The 21,135-nt window shown below is 49.4% G+C and overlaps 1 protein-coding gene across 1 annotated transcript; it reads right to left on the bottom strand.

Moving 5' to 3' along the window:
- Positions 1-7,273: 7,273 nt before the first annotated feature.
- Positions 7,274-18,483, bottom strand: LOC144173847 (coiled-coil domain-containing protein 134-like). Its single transcript, XM_077702122.1, has 6 exons — positions 18,238-18,483; positions 17,903-18,024; positions 17,663-17,747; positions 17,375-17,553; positions 15,388-15,459; positions 7,274-8,118 (listed from the first exon to the last, which is right to left on the bottom strand). Exons 1-6 carry the CDS (start codon positions 18,353-18,355, stop codon positions 8,020-8,022), a joined length of 675 nt encoding a protein of 224 aa, XP_077558248.1. The 5' UTR covers positions 18,356-18,483; the 3' UTR covers positions 7,274-8,019.
- Between the last annotated feature and the right edge of the window lie 2,652 nt (positions 18,484-21,135).

Below are 21,135 nucleotides of genomic sequence, written 5' to 3'. Positions count from 1 at the left end.
CGCCACATCTGTAAAAGTGTTTGACACGAAAGCGAACAGGAAAACAAACACCCACAAACGCCGCACAACGCACTGAAACCTTTTCACTTTCGCGGAAGCGTGGAAAACTCTGGTCAGGGCGTCGCTTTCTTATTAGCGTCGTGCAGCCCCATTTGCAGGGTCATAAAACGCCGTGGGGAGTCTCGGCGGCCTCGCACTCGTCCAGCCCTGTGCACACTGTAGAGTGTTCGATTCACAAGTCGCAGTTGCTTGCGATCATTGTTTGCTTAAGAGATCCCTGACCGTGTTTGGGACCACGCGTTTGGGACCCCTGGTCTAGAGGCTTCATCGAGCTGTACCAAGTGCTCGAACGAGGTCGAGGAAGTAATAAATTTCATGCCCTTCCACACATACGAAGACCCCAACGATGGTGGCCCCCGAGTGCCCTCACACCAGCCAGCATCTTGGCCGGCAGACGTCTGACCACACTGCCACTGCACGAAGAAATGTTCTTGGAAAGCCTCGCGACTTCGTTTTGAGGGCTGTGGCCGAAACGAAATCAGTAGCTACATCTGCTTTTGAATGCTGGGTGCAAGGAATTCTTGGGCGAGCTTCGTTCGGCCTACGCCTCAAAGCAAACGAAGGGAGGGGTTCCTGGGATCAGCGACGTGATTGCTGTGGAAGGCTGGGATTGTGAAAGCAGTTTTTTCCGGTCGAGACTGTAGGGGCCGCTGGCCACTCTGACACGTGTGAGTGAGCGCGCGAGAGTGCCTGACGTGGAGCGCGTGCTCCGACGCTTCTGGAATAAAGGAGTTCCATTCTTGCTGCTGAACGGGTCGGTCGTCTCTCTCGTGGGCTCCGAACATGGTGTCAGAAGTGTTCAGCCATGCCTAGCGACCCAGATGTTCCCGTCGTCCGTGTCGGCGCCTCCGGACTACAAGCGCCGGCCCCATTTGTGTTCACAAATCCGGGAGAATGGCCTACGTGGATCGCCACATTCGAAGATTATGTCTTCACGTCTGGCCTCGACTCTGCGGGCGACGAACGAAAGGTTCGAACGTTACTCTACGTCATGGGACCGCAGACGCGGACCTTGCTTACTTCGCTGGGACTATCGGCACCGGAGTCGCACCCCTTCGCCACAGTCAAGCAGACATTGACCCGTCATTTCGTTCATACCGTCAACGAGATCTACGAGAGTAGACGCTTCCACCGCCGAACGCAGCAGCCTGGTGAGTCAGTAGATGCTTTCTACGCAGAGCTTCAGAACCTGGTCAAGCGGTGCAGCTACAGCAACTCAGAGGTGGAAAGCCGCTTGGTTCGAGACAGATTTGTTGTTGGCCTGTTAGACGAACAACTTTCAGACCAGCTTTGCCGCAGCACGAAGCTGACAGCAGAAGAGGCGCTATATCAGGCTCGCTTGCACGAGGACGCCCAAAAGGAACGCGCTGCGCGGTCACTTAGCATGCCAGAAAACCTGAATGTCGACGCAGCTAAGAAGGGCAATCATCGCCGCTTGACACCTTCCTCCTCACTCGCTCAGCATGAGGAACGCCGGCTTTCTGGGAGCTGCGAATACTGCGGTCGCCAGCCTCACCATCGAGAAAAGTGCCCGGCGCGGCGGGCCACGTGCAACTACTGCAAGAGGCAGGGTCACTTCGCCGATGTCTGCCGAGCAAAGAAAGGAAAAGCCAAGCTAGGCTCGGTGGAACCCCACGCGGTCGGCACGCGCTGTGCAAGGTACGTTGACATGCGCGTGAATGGCATACCCGCCAAATTCAAAATAGACTCAGGCGCTGAAGTGACAGTTGTCCCTTCAACTTTTCCTGCCGTTCCCAAAGTTCTTGATCGAGCAGAAGCAGAGCTCACCGGTCCAAGCAACCAGCGTCTGTCAGTGCTCGGGACGTTTTCCGCGACCCTCAACTGGAAAGACAAGTCGACCACTCAACGACTTTACGTCATGCGAGGTCAGAACACCCCGCTACTTGGGCTTCCCGCCATAGAAGACCTGGGTGTCGTGAAGTTCGTCGACGCGACATCTTCTACAATGCCTCCTCCACAACCTCGAATCTTTCAAGGGTTAGGTGTACTTCCAGAACCGTACAAGATCCACCTTGTACCGGATGCACAGCCCTTCGCTTTTTGCACCCCCACGGACGATTCCAATTCCATTACTGCCAGTCGTCAAAACTCAACTCGACGAGATGGAGAGTCAAGGCGTCATCCGCAAGGTACACAAACCAACGCCGTGGTGCGCCGGTCTCGTTGTTATACCAAAGCCGACAGGTGGCTACAGGATTTGTGTAGACCTCACCAAGCTAAACCAGTATGTCCAACGGGAACACTACGTTCTTCCAACTGTGGACTCTGTGTTAGGTCAGCTGAAGGACGCACACGTCTTCTCGAAGTTAGACGCCACATCAGGATTCCATCAGGTGAAGCTTTGCCCTAAAAGTGAAGAGCTGACTACCTTCATCACACCCTTCGGTCGGTATTGCTATCGTCGCCTTCCTTTTGGTATCGCTTCCGCTCCGGAATTCTTTCAGCGCCTGATGTCTCAAATCCTGGAGGGCCTTCCGGGAGTTGTCAACATGATCGACGACATTTTGGTATTCGGGAAAGACCGTCAGGAACATGACAAAAGACTTCAAGCCACCATGAAACGTTTAGACGAGGCCGGGGTCACGCTCAACAGGAAGAAATGTGAGTTCGGAGTCAAGTCTCTCCGTTTCCAAGGGGTTGTCGTCAACGAGAACAGAGTGTCACCAGACCCAGACAAAGTCAAGGCGATTCAAAGTCTTCCGCCACCAACGGATACCAGCGGAGTACGCAGGCTACTCGGTATGGTCAATCACGTTGGTCGCTTCCTTCCGCACCTCGCAAGCGTGACTGCGCCCATCCGAGTTTTACTTAAAGGAGCCATGAAGAGAAAACACAAGTTTGGTTCATTCAAAAGATTGTCTCGTTAGAATCATACTGACACCACTTTTAACGTAAACTTCGCTCAAATAAGCTACATAATTAGGAAAAACGGGAATGGTCATGCGACCCACCAGCTCATTTCCCGCAACAGAACCTATGATGTCACATGAGCTAAGCTCTGCGATTGGCGGAGGCTGGCAGAAGCAGACGCAAATTAGGTAGAGCTTACAAACTAGACGAACGAGCGATTTGCGCTTAAATTTAGGGCACATTCTTTACAAAGCAATAAGAATGATGGGACAAACAGTGGAAGTTACGAAAGCACATGTAAACATAGAAGTACTGATGCGTTCTGCTGTTCGTACTGCGCACAGCATGCTTGGTTTAGCTGCACAGCACTACGGGGCTTGGGGTTGTCTCAGACGACACTGGCCGATTGACACAAGCAACGGTGTCTTACGTGACCCCATTTGTCGAGCGAGCACTGTTTCAGGGAACGAAATATTTTCTCCCAGAACAAAAACAAGCCAGGTTTAAATGCGGGCAAAAACAAACCAAACGCTTGCCACGGTATGGTGGCGCCATCTAGGTTACGGAACATAAAGAAACGCGGGAACAAACCAACACCGCTGTACAGGGTGGAGACAACCTTTGAACGGTCCCGTGCCGCCGCAATTGGGCCAACGGGCTCAACGCGTTATTCTTTTCGTTTCCCACGAGACCTAGCAACGCGAAACAGACAATATGATTCAAACTTCTTCAGTAAACCGCGTTGCGGCGATAATTTTTACGCGGTTTTGACACAATGACTTGCTTCGGCGGCGAGCGAGCAACCGAAAATGGCGGCGCCAGCGTATACGTGTCTCTACCCTGTACGGCGGATGCGTGAATGAAGGTACTCTAGGCTGCAGAGCGGTCGGTTCCTGTGATGTCATTTGGGACCACGAAAACGCACGATTGAGCGGGAAAATCAAAATTTTAACCTAAATTGTTTAATTTCTCAGTGAATAAAGCACCGTTTGTATCCGGACAAGTGCTGGGGGCACTATAAAACACGAAATCTTTCGAATAAAACCAACTTGCATTTTCTCTTCATGGCTCCCTTAATAAAAACAGTCACTGGACCTGGGGTGTAGATCAAGATACCGCATTAAAGAAGGTCAAGGAGATGCTCAGCTCAGACTGTTGCATAGCTCTATATGACCCGTCGTTTCCAACCGTGGTCTCGGCGGATGCAAGTTCGTATGGTATCGGCACCGTGATTCTCCAAAGTCAACCCTGTGGGGCTCGACGCGCTGTCACCTTCGCTTCGAGATCTTTGACTCCAACAGAAGCCCGCTACAGCCAGACAGAGAAGGAGACACTGGCGATAACATGGGCTATAACGCGGTTCAACCAGTACCTGCGTGGTCTCTTCTTCACGGTGGAGTCTGACCATCAACCCCTTGTAGCTCTTCTAGGACATAAAGACCTCGATCAGCTACCATTAAGGATTCAGCGCATGCGCATAAAGTTGATGCGCTACCAATTTCAAGTAAAGTACATGCCGGGGAAGTTGCTGGCAACTGCAGACACGCTGTCCAGAGCTCCCTGCGATACCGCTCCCCCCAAATTAGTAAATGCTGTTGAACTCTTTATTGGGGATGTCTACAAAGGCCTCTCAGCACCAGTAGCAAGCCGCCTTGAAGAGATTCGACAAGCCCAGCTACACGACGAGGAATGCCTCGCAGTCAGTGGTTTCATAGAAAATGGCTGGCCAGACAAGAGCAAGGTTCCAGTTCACCTCGTGCCATTTTGGAAGGAAAGGCAAGATTGAGCACTTTCAATGGAATTATACTTTTAGACCGCCGCCTAGTTATCCCTGGGGCGTTGCGAGCTAATTTGCTGGCCCTCCTTCATGATGGACATCAAGGACTTCGCCGGTGCAAGGAACGAGCAAGAGAAAGTGTCTGGTGGCCTGGGTGCAACATGCACATTGAACACATGGTTACAAGCTGCGAACAGTGCGCAACCAACAGAGTGGTGAACCCCGAACCACTTATGCCTACAGCGACACCGGATCGTCCGTGGCAACATCTTGCGATCGAGCTATTCCAATGCAAAAGCCGTGAACACCTTGTCGTCGTAGATTACTACTCGCGGTTTCTCAAAGTAGTGTCCCTCACTTCCACGACTAGCGTAGCAGTGATAAACGCGGTCAAGAGTTGCTTCGCGCGGCACGGGATCCCTGATGTCGTTCGGACAGACAATGGACCCCAATTTTCATCAAACGAGTTTGCCAAGTTTGCTCAAATGTACGGTTTTCGCCATGAAACCAGCAGCCCGCGGTACCCGCAAAGCAATGGCGAGGCGGAACGCATGGTACGGACGGTAAAGTACCTTCTGGAAAAAAGCGATGACCCGTACCTGGCACTCCTATTCTATCGTGATACACCGGGACCACCCGGATTTTCCCCAGCCCAGCTTCTGATGGGACGCAATCTTCAAACGCGGCTTCCGAGTCTTCCAGAACGCCTGAGTCCACATACCCCAAGTCATCGGGAGTTCAAGGATAGGGATGCTGCCTATAAAGCCCGACAAGCCAAGGCGTTCAACTCTCGACACTGCGCTAGTCCGTTGCCACCTTTAACAGCAAGTGACCGTGTATGGGTGAAGGATCTAAATTGCCCAGCGACACTCCTCAGCCCAGCTCAAAGGCCTCGCTCATTCGTGGTCGAAACACCAAGGGGCGTCGTGCAAAGAAACCGCTGCCACTTGGTACGGTTCCAGCCCAACGCGACGCAGGACTCCACGGCACACGGGGGAGAAGAGTGGACGGGACATGAAGAGGGAGAGAGTACGGGAAGATCGCCAACTTCGCCAACTTCTGGGACAGTTTCTGTTCCTGATTCGGCGCGGTCTCCAGGCAGCTATCGCACGAGATCTGGCCGAATGGTCTGGCCCCCGCAAAGACTGAACTTATAGCGTTTCGAGTGCACCCCTGTGTTATAGTCTAAAATGGGAAATGTAGGGGCCGCTGGCCACTCTGACACATGTGAGCGAGCGTGCGAGAGCGCCTGACGTGGAGCGCGTGCTCCGACGCTTCTGGAATAAAGGAGTTCCATTCTTGCTGTTGAACGGGTCGGTCGTCTCTCTCGTGGGCTCCGAACAGAGACGGCAAAATCTGCCTTTGTGAGGACAGGGGAAAGGAGGCGGAGGGGGAAAACAGTAAAGCGTTTATTTCAGTTTCTATTCCCTTTGGAAATATCTTGTCTCATTCCGGGGATGGGGGTGGCTGGGGCGGGAGAACGACTCCGAGGGCCCACGGACAAACGTCGCTTCAGCAATGGCTCAAATTGGTCTCCGTCTCCGACCACAAGTACGAAATAAAAAGTTAACGAAGCGCTTTTTTTTAGTATCTTTCAAAAACACCTCGGCAACCAATGTACTTCCACGTCCGTTCCCCCTTTCTTCCAAGGGCCCTCCGTCGATCCGCCACCTCTGCCCCCTTTTTCCCATTCTCTCTCACTACGCGGGGCGGTCAAGCGACGGCATTGTAGGCGAAAATAAATTAAGTTGACATTGAAATATTGTTTCGGCTGTGTTGTCCTCCAGCTCGGTATAGTATAAGTTCGGCCTCTCTGATTTCAACTTTGAAAAACAACTAATTCTATGCTACAATGATGTTTGCAAATAAATTTCTTGCAGCGAGAGTGCAGCAACCAAAAAATAGAGTTCCTTATGATGGATAGCAAAACTTTTATAATAAAAATATGAGGCGTACACAACGATTGTTGGTTTGGGCATGAGAGTGCATCATTTTAGGTTTCTCTCGTGTAGGCTTTACTACGTGTAATTTTTACTACCTGCATGCCTTCGTATGTTTCTATTAAATAAGCCAAAACTTTTTAGCTATTACTTAGTTTTATACAGAAACGGAAAAGTAATGACGTTACTTTTTTGCAGTAACTGGAACTAGTTACTTTTGGTAAATTTGTAACTGTAACTGTAACAGAGTTACTTTTTTGGGTTAGGTAACTGTAACTGTAACACTGTTACTTTTTTTCCGTAACGTGCCCATGACATCCCCCAACATGGCGTCGCGTGCTCGTTTTGTTTTTCTTCCTGTAGATGGCGGCACTTTTGCATAAGGTCTATTGGCCCAGCCTGGCATCGCTACATGCCTGGAACGTGTAATTTAGTGGGTGCTCCCCTCTTCCCACACCTCTGGTCCAAATAAAAGAATTTGTCTGTTCCCAAGAAAATAAAGCAAGTTTAGTTAGCTATAACATGTTCCTCATTGTGCTATTGGTAAAGTGCCTAGTGGCCAGTGGAAGAAGCAGAATTCTGTGCAGCCATCGAACTTTGAACAGAGAGGACAGGGACAAAAAGATAAAAAAACTGAAAACAAAGGAATGCAGACTTTACTGAATTCTGACAGCAAGAAATATCACACAATCTTGTAAATGACACCTTGCTCATCTCTGATAAAATACAGACCAAACTGGTAAAGTACTATTTCGCTTTCACACAAGTCTCATAACTTTACACTTTTTATAGCACGTGTGCAGATAAGCTACCAATTTTTTGTCTTACATAAAAGCCATGAAAAGTGAGGGACTGTTGTACAATACCATAAACATGGTTCCCATTGTACATTTCTGAACGTAACCGTTATTAGCAAACAGACACAGCACAATGAATTTATCAATTCAGTTGCCATAACACACTGGAGAATAGAACTTTCAGGCCATCAATGCCATCAGCATTCGTTTAGGCAGCGCTGGGGTGCTTTATTGCAGAGGTGTGTAGGACTCCAAACCCCAAAACTCGGCTCAATGTGCGAGCTCAGGGCAACCAGCCACACAGGAAGCAGCGCACTCCTAGAGTCGGGCGCTCATACCAACCTCGCCATCACTTGCCCAGGGCAGTGTTCGCTGAAAGTCCGACAAGGGAGCTGCATCTGCACAAAACGGGCTTTTATCGCTGGTACGGTGCGCGAGCAGCTAACAACAACAGACGATGAATGCGGGATGGGTGCTGGCATTGCAGCAGCATGTGCATGTGCGCGGGTGAAGGGGAGCCGCGTGGGTGGGGACGTGCTCACCACAGCGTGCCACCAGTGCACGTGCAACGCGGTCACAGCTCCTCTCGACTCAGCCGCGGGCCACGCTTGATCTTTTTCTTCGGTTTCTTGGGCTTTGGTGTGGGCTCTGCTGGCACCGGCGGCGGTGTGGCCTGCAAAAGGCCGTGCGGTCAGTGGCAGAGAAGCATTCGCTACAGGCCACTGCCTCAGCTGTTCTTAATGCTTCGTGAACCCTCAAAGCAAACTTCCCGGCTGCGAAATGTAGTAGGTACAGCTGGGTGGAAGGCTTGAGCAGGGCTGTAGCCAGAAATTTTTTTTTGGGAGGTGGTTATGGGTTAAAAGAAGGGATGAGTTTTGTCAAAGGGAACACTGAGTCTCGTTTACGCGCTGCCTGGAAAAAATTTTGGAGGGCATTCGAACCCCCAAATCCCCCCTCTAACTACTTCCCTAAGCTCGAGGTATTGTATTACGATGCAAGGCATAATAGAGAGTTTTAGCAAACCGTTTTCGACGGCCCGCTCCGGTATCGGCGGCACGGTCGGCGCAACCGGAGCCAATGCCGTTAGCGGCCAAGCGCGCCACGCATGTGCAATGGCGCTCCCGCTTGCTCGGAGCGGAGTGGACCATGAAAAACGGTCAGCTAAAACTCGCTAATAATAAGCTTTACTGCTGTTGGAGGATGAAGACACAATTTGGACATGCTAGCGGTATTGCAGATACAGTGCACAATCCTTGATTCAATGCACACACAGCTGACAGTGATGCACATTTATTCAGTTGTATTTCCAAAGCACACAGGACTGTTAACATTGGTGTCTTCTGACAGTGCAAAAGAAAAGCGGAGAATTTGTCCAATTTAGAAGCAGGCACTTTAAAAAATGAAAAAGATTGCATTGCTGTCTCATCGCATTTTCTAGCGTCCCAAACAATGGAAGCAAATTGGCAAACTTGAATTTTTTTATTTTTGTAATAAAATTTTAGGTGCTGGCCACGTTGAAGCTACACTTAGTGCTACCAGGCATGCTTTAGTGCCAGGCTACAGGTCAGTTCATACACGGCCGGTCTGGACGCGCTCGCAAGGTGTGCGCTCGCACGCCACTTTTACAGCCTGAGCAGCCGCCGCGATTACAACAGATCTGTTTCTATAGATGGTATTCACTGAAAAGTTTAGCTGTCGATTTCCTCACTTGGCAACAATGGAAACGACCACGGACATGGCGCAGCTTGTGCCACTCTGCCCGCATGCTGCAGAAAAAAAAAGAACACCGGCGTGTGTCGTCTGCTCCGTCTCAGCCCGATTCTCAACGGTGGTGTCAACGGCATACCTGCCAGGTTTGCCGGGATGGCATTAGGGAGATCTTACCAGGGGGGGGAAGGGGGGGGGGGGGTGTAGCAACAACAGAATGGGTAACTTTACACATTTTTTATTTACTTACAACATAGCAGGAAATGAACTGTTTCTTCATCGAAACTCCCAGCAAGCTACACCACTCATATCTTTGACGTGGCTAACCCCTCCCACTTCACAGAGTCCTGGAAATAGTACTGCAAGCGCAATACAAAACAGCAGGAACTGAACTGTTTTTGTTGTTTCGTCTAAACTAACAACAAGCTACACCACTGGAGACTTGCTAAATCTTGAGAAAGGCCGTCCAGAACGGCCGTGCTCGTGCGTAAATGAAAGCAGCAGCGGCGGCGCTGCGTAACAATGGGACGAACAGGTTCATCGTCTGCGCATGGCCGACTACGCTTTTTAAGCACTTCACTGATAACGATGCCAGTTGGTGTGGGGTTGGATTGTCAGGTACACCTCTCGCACATTGTGGCCAAACTGGAAAAAAGATTTTGCCAAAGACGGGTGCATTTTCGGGAGATTTTTGTTTAGGGTCGTTCAATCGTACAAAACCATGAAAATTCGGGAGTCTCCCGGGAAATTCGGGAAACCTGGCAGGTATGCAACGGAGATGTTATTAATCGCACTCACACTGGAGTCGAGGCAAAACTTTGCGTTGGGTGGGGTAGAGTCTGGAACGTCCAACACACATCATGTGCTTAGCACGGACCACCCCACGAAGCCCGACGTAACCAGTGACTCACAAGGTTGCCTGCATGCGTGCCTCGCCAGTGAATGCAGCGTGTAGTACAGCGGGGACATCGCGAGCCAACCCTTCGTAGAGTGCACCTGCACTCACATCGAGGCGTCCCAACGTTTCAAAGCGCGCTGCGCCGCGAACGCATTACTCCTACTGATTGCTTTTTTTGCCGCGCTTGTCATGTTATTTGCTTCTACCTGTTGTCTGAAGTGGTGATGGCAGTACAGACGCTTGTTGGGACAATGCAGCTTTCTCGCTTCGCACAAGTCTAAAAGAAAACTCGTGGTGTCTTTTGTCAAAGTAGCTTGTGGCCTACGCACCGCACTTGGATCACAGTGAGTTCTTCGGCGCATTTTTTGTTTCTGTGCCTGCCGATGTTTTTGAGGTGACTGCGTGTGTGCTTTGTGCTTCTGGTGCACGCTTCGCACAGCGTGCACATGGTGTACTGTTGTGTGCCTTTTTGAAAGTTGCAGTCTGGGACGACTGCTGCCGTGTCGTTTCACCAGTTCCCTGCCGAAGAGGAACTATGCACCAAGTGGCCAAAGAACATTTCCCAGGAAAACCTTGTAATTAATGACAAGACTCCCTCCCCCCGTCGTTTGCAGCAGGCATGTTCTTTTCAGTGACTATGACAGCGCATGCAAATTCAAAAAGCTTGTGTCGGCGCTGTGTTTACTTCGCAAAGACAGTTAACAGACCAGAATGACAGGCCTTCTGCATTTATTCACAAGCCGACGCAGAAGCGTGGTCAGGCGGTGCACGATGTGCTTCTTCTGAACTGCGAGCTTCATGACAGTGTTTGGCCAGCAGCGCTGTTTTTTTCAGTTCGTCCTGCGCAATACTAGTGCAGCTACAAGAAGATTCTGCGTGATCCTCTTGAAGTTGTGTTTTGTGCCACATGCTGTTCTGTGCGTGCATCATTTCATGTGAACGTTTTTCTCACCTCTTCACCTGCCCAACACTGCATCTGGAATTTCTTTGGTAGTCTAGAAGTACAGCAACAGCCTGCATGCTCATTTGAAATGAATATTTCCCAAAACACTTTTTCCTGCATCCTTTTTTTCTGCTGGTGTGTGACAGATGATGCAGGCCAGCCTTTTCAGTGCGACACAAAGCCCCGTACGCGTGCCAAGTGCAATGGTGTTCCTCCTCTCACGCAATTCTCGAAGTTTCCAAAACCTAGAAAAAGGGAACAGTTCACTTGCATAACAACTGCGTCAATGTTCTCTCGAGTGGGTGGATCAGCGGTTCACGCCTCCCCTTCCGTAAAGCGTGTATGACCAGAGGAGGATAGAGACAAAAGTGGACATAAAAGTCGAAGAGAGACGATGGGTTACAAGCCGCACAGCACAGAGAGCACTGGCAGCGTCATAGTCTGAGAGTCCCGTCTCCTTGAAAAAGTTCAGCAGTGCACGGAATACGTTTTCGCAATCGGGAGGGTCACAGTGCAGGAAAAAACAGGTTCCAAGTGGTGCACAAATGCAGTCTGCTTTTTCCGTACAACGCTGTCATCACGATTTGAGCCTGCAAGTATTGCGGATATTCTGGAAAGGAGCGTTCTCTTCATGCGCGAGCCACCGCAACGGCCGAGGAAGCCGCCAGCGAAAAGTTGGCTCAGAGCGCTCCCAGAAAGTTGCGGCATTAAGAAGAGACGAGCCCCCTTGAGCAGGCCATAAAGGTGGCGAGGGAGCACAGAGTTCGCGAGTGCGTCAAGACCAGCCATGGTTCAGACCACCTGGGGATCTCTACTATAGGTATTTTCATTTTTGTCTCTATTAGAAAAACGGCTGCAGTGACCATGAAGAATATGTTAAAACATTTACATAACAATAAATACACACGCTTTTTAAAGCACATAAGCAGCGCTGCTGAAATATTTTCTAAAGGCAGAATTCTTTATTCTTTTGCTGGGGATGGCTTACACTACGTTGAAAAAGAAAGGGTGGGGGGAGAAAAAATGAGTGAAACAGCAAAGTTCCCACTTTGTCAATTTATCAAAAAGGAAAATGGGAACCGGAAAAGGGAAGGAAGCTAAATAAAGTCCACTCTTTGTGCTAAACTCAAGCTTAATCCAACCTTAGTAGCTCTTCACAAACGCTATAAAAGATACCGTAAACCTCTTGTTCACCAGGTCTCAGATAAGGGACCAAACAAGAAACACTTATGGCAGCTACACCCTATCATCATCATCATCATCATCATCATCATCATCATCATCACCACCACCACCACCACCACCACCATCACCAGCCTATCTACCCCCACTGCAGGGCAAGGCCTATCCCATTATTCTCCAATTACCCTTTTGATCTCATCTGCCCACCTAACTTTCTGCCGCCCCCTGCAACGCTTGCCTTCTCTAGGGATCCACTCTGTTACCCTTAAAGGGGCACTGACACAACAATTTTGCATCTTGTTTTTTTTGTTGCGATAAGTAGCTAGTGACCTACTAAACACCTGTAGAAACCTAATTTGCTTCAGCATGCGACGGTTGTTTAATTAGAGGAATTTTCAATGCGGCCAGTCGCAGTTTCGGTTTCAGCGGGTGCCGCGAAACAATGGATTTTGTGTGAACAAAGCTGACCACGTGACCGTCAGAGGGATATCACAGAGCAGAGCTGCCGTAGCACTGTCGAATCCGCATCACCGGAAGTTTCTGCGAATGCCCCCACATACTGATCTCATGAGCTGCTTAATTAAAAAGCGACCGTGGACGTGACACAGGCGCTGCGAGTGCAAATGCTACCGTGGCTAAAGAACGACGCGCGACGCTCGAGATAGGGGGTGGCAAGATGCGCGATGGCAGCAGCCGGCCGATCTGCCTACAGGTCCACCTACAGATGTGTTCGGCTTAGTACTGCGGCGGATATTCGATTGCGGCTCTCGTAAGCGGTTCAGGTGACAATTTTTAATGCAACCTGCCATCTCATCATTAACTCCTTTCTCATATAAGCTTCCATTATTGGGAACTGAGTCCAATTTCGTGCTGCGGTAACAAGCTATCACTCGAGCTACCTGCGCCGGCCTGCGCCACTTTGCGGCCTTGGCCGCCGTCGGCACAGCGACCGTGCGGGTCGCTCAGTGGGCTTTCTGTGTCTCCGGCGCATTTTCCCGTCCAATGTAAATAAAAATTAATAAGAATAGAGTGCCTGGAATCGCTGTAGAAGTTTGGTCGCGGCCAGCGGCCCGATGAGCCGACGAAATCACGGCACCTCCGCCGCCTACAATCGAGTCGTTCGTTCTCGAGAGCAGAAGCTCCGCCCTCTGGCCCTCCGATTGGAGCGGCGAGCCGAGCGAGCCGGTGAAAAACGCCGGCAGTGCGGAAGCGGCAAAAACAAACTCGTGACGTGTTTGGATGTTGTTTATTTACAAATAACCTCGGGATGTCGATTGCGCGTGGTCCTCTGCTGGCTGCTCGGTTGCGTTTCGTACACTTTATAATTGATTTTAAATATGTTCTAGGCCGTATTCGCCGCTGATATTTTGCAGATGATGTATATGTGTTCACTCCAATCTATTCCCGAATTTATCTCGCCTTCAAAATTTTGTGTCAGTACCCCTTTAATGACCAACGGTTATCTTGCCTTCGCATTACATGCCCTGCCCGCGTCCATTTTTTCTTCATTTTACTAATATGTCCTTAACATGTGTTTGTTCCCTGACCCACTCCACTCTTTTTTTGTCCTTTAATGTTGCACCTATCATCTTCCGTTCCCTTGCGCGCTGAGTCGTCCTCAATAAGTTGAACCCTCTTAGTGAGCCTCCAAGTTTAGGCCCCGTAGGTGAGTTCTGGTAAGATGCAGCTGTCATACACTTTTAAGGACATTGGTAGGGTGCCATTCATTATCTGAGAATGCCTGCCGAATGCACTCCACCCCATTCTTATCCTTCTGATTATCTCTGCCTCATGATTGGGATCCGGGGTCACAACTTGGCCTAAGTAGATATATTCGCTTACCACTTCCACTGCTTTGCCACCTATCTCAGACCGCTGTGTTGTCCCGAGGTTATTGATCGTAACTTTAGTTTTCTGCATATTATTTTCAGGCCCATGGTTCTACTCTGTTCGTCCAGTGCGGAAAGCATGCTTTGCAATTCGTCCCCCGAGTTACTTAGCAAGGCAACGTCACCAGCAAATCTGAGGTTACTGAGGTATTCTCCATTAACCCGTACTCCCACCTCTTCCCAATCCAATGTTCTGAATACATCTTGTAAACATGCTGTGAATAACATGGGAGAGATTGTGTCTCCTTGGCTGACGCCCTTCCTTATAGGCATTTTACTGCACTCCTTATGGAGGATGATGGTAGCTGTGGACCAATTGTGAATATCCCGTAGTATTTTTACATAATGCTCGTCTACGCCCTGCTTCCGTAATGCCTAAATGACTGCTGAGGTTTTGATTGAGTCAAATGCTTTCTCATAATCTATGAAGGCTATATATAGGGGTTCAGTATACTGCACACACTTCTCTATCACCTGATTGATCATGTGAATATAGTCCATTGTTGAATAGCCTTTATGGAACCCTGCTTGTTCTTTAAGTTGACTGAAATCTAAGGTTGGAGAAATTCTGTTAGTGATTACCTTGGTAAATACCTTGTAGACGACTGACACTAAGCCGATTGGCCTGTAATTTTTCAAGTCCCTCATGTCACCTTTCTTATGGATTAGGATGATGTTCACGTTGTTCCAAGGTTCCGGTACACTTGAGGTCATTAGGCATTGCGTATACAGGTTTGCCAGTTTTTCAAGTACAATTTCTCCGCCATCCTTCAAGAGGTCTGGTGTTGTCTGATCCTCACCAGGTGCTTTGCCCCCTTTCATTTCTTTCAAAGCCTTCCTTACTTCTTCTGTCGTTACTGGTGAAATGTCTATCTCCACTGAACTACTTTCTCATTCGGCATTATCCTGGATGTCCCGGCTACTGTACAGGTCCCTGTAGAACTTCTCGGCTACTGTGACTATTTTATCCCTATTTGCGATGACATTGCCTTGCTTGTATTTAAGTGCATACATCTGATTTTTCCCCACGCCAAGACGCCTCTTCACTGCTTTCAGGCTACCTCCGTTCTTTACATCATCATCAGCAGCAGCCTATTTACAACTGCTGCAGGACAAACACCTGTCTCACTGACTCCCAACTGCACCCACCCTGTGCAGTTCAAATGCATCCGTCGACAACAAAACTTAACTCATCCCTCCATTGCGTTATCTCTCTTCGCCGACTTCTGGTTCCATCTCTCAGTAAATGCCCGTTGCCATGCAAATGCTATGCTGCATGTGTTGCCAGGAGCAACTGGACCCTGGCGGAACAACTCAACTCACCTTCTGTTTCTTAGCTGCGTACGGGTTATGGAAATTGGCATCTTTTTCTACGAGGCCCAACTCTTGAGCAACCTGCAGAGATGTTAAAAAGGGTATGAAATTTTAACAAGGATATGCACACGCAAATCGGATCTCCTGCCACGTGCGCTTTGATTGCTATGACTGCTTTTAAAATCCCAGGTGAACAACTCCCACAATTTGACAAGACTACAGGCAACCGAATTGTAAGAAAACTGTGTTCCTTGACACAGCGCACTTTTCTTACACCTGAGATCTGTGGTAAAGAATAGACTGTTTTGAACGTAATAACTTTGAACAATGACTGGAAATTTCTTCCTAATACATTTGCAAATAATTACCCCATATTGCAAGACATTTCTATACTATAGCAACAGTTTCATGAGTACGTCTTGAACATTCCACTAAAAGGGGAACACTATCCAGCACTGTGTGGTTATTGCTTTCTACAAGCATTGATTGATTGGTTGATTGAATGAGCACTGACTGCCAGCTTCAAACCCAAACACGGGTGGGTCCCGTCTCACTTCAATGCTCTGAAGTGCCAACCTTGACGAATTAATTCTTCTTTGTTGGAAAAAATACATCGCCTGAACTTCAATTGCAGCATGTGCAGGTGGTGGTACACTGTGTGCGGGCAGGTTAAACTTCGAGGGCAGCCAAGTAAAACAGCCCAGATGGCAGAGCCAAAATTCACGAGATGATACAAGGGCTTGCAGTAGGGTGCCAGAAAGCCCGGAGTGGCACGCCACCGGTGAGGCATGCGACAAATCCAAGTGTATGGTGTGACACACGACAACCACAGTGGACAGGAATCCGCCACTTTCATTGCGCTGTGGTGGCCTCTGGTGGCACCGCCGAGAAGCGATATGGCAGGGGTGCAAGTGTGCTGCCACTGCAGCGGAAGGGGAATCAGGGCTGCGTAGCTGGTGTTTATTTGTTTTACGTGAATTGTATAGCCAGCCTAAAGCTGCAAAAAGGCTAACTATGCTTGCAGACGTATGTTTTCAACTGGGTAACATCTGAACAAGCCTGCTACACTCGTTTCTTTTTGGAGCGGTTCCGCAAGTGTCGGTACCGGAGGGTAGCTATCTGAGGCTGCGGAAGCGATGTTCTCACGCCGTTTGTTTCTTTTTTTCTTTCTGGCTCTTAAAGGGGAAAGAAGCGGTGGCCGGGGGCCGAACCCGGTCGCATGCTTTCACAACATGGGCTCGGTTACAGCAGCAGACAGCAGTGGGGACACCAGACTGTTTCCGGCTTCCTCCGCCAGGGCCATACGCATGCACAGTAGCAGCACAGGCGGATTACCCGCGGGCCACTGAGGGGGCACACCCACGCAAGCACCGCAATGGTGCACAGTCAGCTTCTGCTTCTCAGGGGATGAAGGACTCTAATATCAAGAGAGAACATGAAGCTGAGGTTTTCTGTACTTCCATCAACGATTGTTGCGAAGGTCATTAGGCTGAGGACATCCGCACCAGGCTATGGGATACAGCACTGTGGCACGCTGACTTCGGTCGCTAAGAAAATATTCACCCATGATAGCAATGCACAGGATATTCATTTTTAAATGGGCGGTGCTAATCAGATCAGAATGCAATACATGATCGAGGGCCATATGAGACAGGTCCATGCGAATAGGCCCACACAAGAGCATGATGATCACAAATAGGCTTTTGCAATGGTGTGTTTCAAGGCCCCAAGAGCAATCTGAAAACCTCTGTTGGGACGATAAGACTTGTTGGGCCGGTTACTCCACTTATATATATGTCTGCTACACTGGTTTAAAAGAGCTATGGCATATTGCCCGAAGTTTTTGCGGACTGCCCTTCTTTAGTTACTAGCGCAATTCAGGAATCCAGCGTCGACTGATACAAGGTTTTGCAGGGTCCTTACACGCTGTACGATACACCTTGGATGCTTGCCATTGGGCAAGGAATTTAAATTTTACGCTGTGGAGAAAACTCACCAGATGGATGAGCTTGGTTGTAGTTTCGTCATACAGACCAGTTGAGTTAGAGAAGCCAAGAGCCCAGTTAAGCATCACAGCACCGGCTTTGTTCATGTTCAGCACAGCGTGGGCAATGTTAGGCAGACGCAGGACGATCTCTCCGAAGAACGCCGTGTTCTCCAACACTTGAGACAGGGCTGGAATGCAAACACGGGAGCCATCGCAGGTTGAGCACATACGGTTACTGTGTTTCGGCGCTAGCTCCAACTGTGCCTAGTGCCTGTTTGAATCCGGGGGTCAGCTCACCGTCTCGCGTAGCCTCGTCCTCGGGGAACGCGCCACCAGTAACATAGTCGGAGCTCTCCAGTTTCAGCTTGGACGTTGTCAGCACCTGAATGAAAGAAATAGCACGTAACACAAACGAAAATTTTGTGGCGGCGCTGAAAAAATTCCCTGCTGATGTTTGCGCTGTGCGGGATGGTAAGAGAAACAGCCGCAGAAAGAACACACTGAAATCAACCACGTCTTCGAAAGTAAGACACTCACCTCATTGATTTTGTTCAGGACAACATTGACTAGTTTGGCCTGCTTCTCGAAGTTGCCTAATTTTAATATACTCTTCACTGCTTCTAGCCGCTCAGCACGTCGTAACTTGAACAGCCTCCGATCTGAACGGCATAGAAAGCCGTTTAAGGAAATTACACCGGTGCCATTTCGATATCGGCTTCCGAGCAGAAAAACAAAACAAAAACAAAACCACGATTACGCGTTGAGAAAAATTCCCGCCTCTAATAGCAGAACTGTACAGCAATTGATAGAAAAAAAGTATCGGGCGCGACGGACTGATGACGTGGATCATTCAAATCAAACGTCAAGGATACATTGCTGTACGTGCAGGGGTGTAGCACCGTCCTCCGTGTCGGCTTGAGCTGAGCACAGTCCAAACACAGCAGCTAGCAGGAGCGGTATGAACGCTCGGTGGACAATCATCGCAAACATTTGCGCGTCTAGCTCTGTAATAAATAATTACAACAGGTGCACAAATTATGCGATGTTCGATGAGCAGACATCATACAAACGGCCGCCCCGACTCCACCACGTGTTTTGTTGACATTCAACATGTAACGAATAGTATGGCGAACTTTTGATTCGATCTCTACTCTAACCGCCATTTTCAGTGTTTCAATCAGCGCCATGTTTGTGCCAGTTGGATACAAGCAGTGTGGAAGAATTCCTCCAATATTCTTCCACCGTGAATACAAGCATAGAGTGTCAACTTACCAAGAAACCCTATGAATGCAAGTAATGGGTTTCACGAACAAAACACTGTAACATTTGAATTGAACGAAGCGCTGTTGTTTAACGTTTATCGATTGCAATTTACGTGGGTGGAGGGCCTAAGAGTTTCATGCGAATACTAGTGTACTAGGGAACATGCATACTAGTCATTAGTGTTTTTGTGGCTGGTGAGACGCATCGTATGGTCTATTCGCAATCACGCCTCAAAATAGTACGAAAGGGGAGCATATGTGGGTAAGGCACCACTACTATGGATGTGTATTCTTTTCATTTCCACTGTCCGCCCTTCGCTGATATTATACACCAAACAGCGAACCGATTTGACACAAGTTGGTTCCACAAGGTTTCATACAGTACGGATATAGTGAGCCTGTTCTATTATCATTCAGATCACTCACAATCACCACGGGCTGCCTGCGATGCAACTACTAGTATTCGTTTTTCACACGAATGCTAATAGCGCTTCAAGCCTGCCCGATGACAATCAGAAGATTATCCATGGGATATCCGGGACTCATAAGTCGTGGAGCTCAGTAGACACGCGAGGAGCTCGTGGATTCGAGGGCATACCAATTCTTCCTTACCCACACGGTTACTCTGGTTACTCGCACATCGACGAATTTGGAACTGCTTGTGACTGCATTGGAACGGCACTCGTTGCTTCTTCCGCAGCTGCGACACGACTGCTCTATCTAGTGAGTTACGGCTTAGTCAAATAAAACTTAACATGCAACAGTCCCCGATCAATCTTCTGGTTCGGGGTACTTATTTGGCGATGATGATGACAATGCTGCCCTTGATGAGTGTGGAACACACCCACAAGGGGGGTTGGTCAGGACCAAAACGTCGACTGTGCTCTGGTTGGAGCCGATAGCAAAAGATTTATTTTTCGACAAAGAACACAAGAAAGATAAAGAGAAAAGAAATTGGCGGAAGAAAACGCAACAGTGAAAGGAAAGAAGGTAAAGTGTAATACCAACTCAAACTACCCAATAATTACGGCATCGTTAGAAATTTAAGTGACCTGTCGCTCGTTTCTCTCGTGGGCTCCGAACATGGTGCCAGAAGTGTTCAGCCATGTCGAGCGACTCAGATGTTCCAGTCGTCCGTGTCGGCGCCTCCGGGCTACAAGTGCCGGCCCCATTCGTCTTCACGAATCCTGGAGAATGGCCTACTTGGATCGCCACACTGTGGCGATCCAAGTTCGAAGTTCGAAGTCTTCGCGTCTGGTCTCGACTCTGCGGGCGACGAAAGATAGGTTCAAACGTTACTGTATGTCATGGGACCGCAGACACGGACCCATGCTTTCTTCGCTAGGACTGTCGGCACCGGAGTTTCAACCCTTGGCCGCAGTCAAGCAGACATTGACCCGTCATTTCGTTTATCCCGTCAACGAGATCTACGAGAGTAGACGTTTCCACCGTCGGACGCAGTAACCTCGTGACTCAGCCGATGCAGAAGTTCAGAACCTAGGCAAGTGGTGCATTTGCAGAACCAAGATACGGGAAGCCGCTTGGTTCGAAACAGATTTGTTGTTCGCCTGTTTGACGAACAACTTTCATACCATGCAGCGGAAGACGAAGAGTTAGCTTAGCTTAGTTCGATCATCCCTGTTATTTTCGTCTTACTGGGCATTTGTTGAGCCTGTCATCAAGTTACGCAGTATTTCAAGCGTCGGATAGGCTCCCTGCGACGGGCGCGGCTTCGTGTTTGCCGCCGTCAACGTCGCTCATGGAACAACCGCCGAGTGAACCTCCAGGCCCAAGCATGAAGCCGGGTTCCCCTGCCGCTTCGCTGTTCACAGCCTCTTCAGAACCACCTGCAGTTACAACAAGCCCCTGCAGCATCTTGGGTCGCTGCTTCCCCCGGGACAAGTTAGTCCTGTGATGAATTTCGCTGATCACCTCTGCCGGATGACATGGACGACATGTCAGAACTCGCCGACTCTGCTTCCGAAGCAGGGGATCGAAACTGAGTCATTTCAGCCTGTGCAACCCCCGAAGCGCTGTCGTGCCTCGAAACGCTCATGCAGGCCTCTTGATCTCAGCACGATCCCGAGCCCCTTGAGACATGGCGTCGTCGTTGTCATAAAGCCAGTTGATGCATCCAAAATCATTACGCGCTGGCCCTTGCTGTCAAAGACGGATTGCAGTCACTGGCTCCAAATGGAGTGCTGCAAGTGGGTCCAAACTATACCGCCTCAACCTTCTCGCAATAGACACACGCAATGCCGACGCCACCGAGCGTCTGTTGAAAATCTCTTCTATTGCTGGTATTCCCGTGAAGGCATATGAGCCACGGCCCAGCAACTGCGGCGTGGGTGTAATCAGGGGTGTTGCCAAGGGCCTCTCCGAGACTCCGATCCTGAAATCCTCGCCGCGTTGCGCCTCAGAGTGCCAGTTCAGTCGGCCCGAAGACTAGGCAAGGCTTCAGGGAGCGTCCAAATCGTTTTCTCTACAGAAACTATGCCCGACCATGTC

This window comes from Haemaphysalis longicornis, unplaced genomic scaffold, assembly GCF_048455015.1.
Source record: "Haemaphysalis longicornis isolate Haplotype H1 unplaced genomic scaffold, Haemaphysalis longicornis Haplotype H1 scaffold_3, whole genome shotgun sequence".
Classification (NCBI taxonomy): domain Eukaryota; kingdom Metazoa; phylum Arthropoda; class Arachnida; order Ixodida; family Ixodidae; genus Haemaphysalis; species Haemaphysalis longicornis.
Note: the sequence above shows the minus strand (reverse complement) of the source record. Positions and strands in the feature narration are given on the sequence as shown.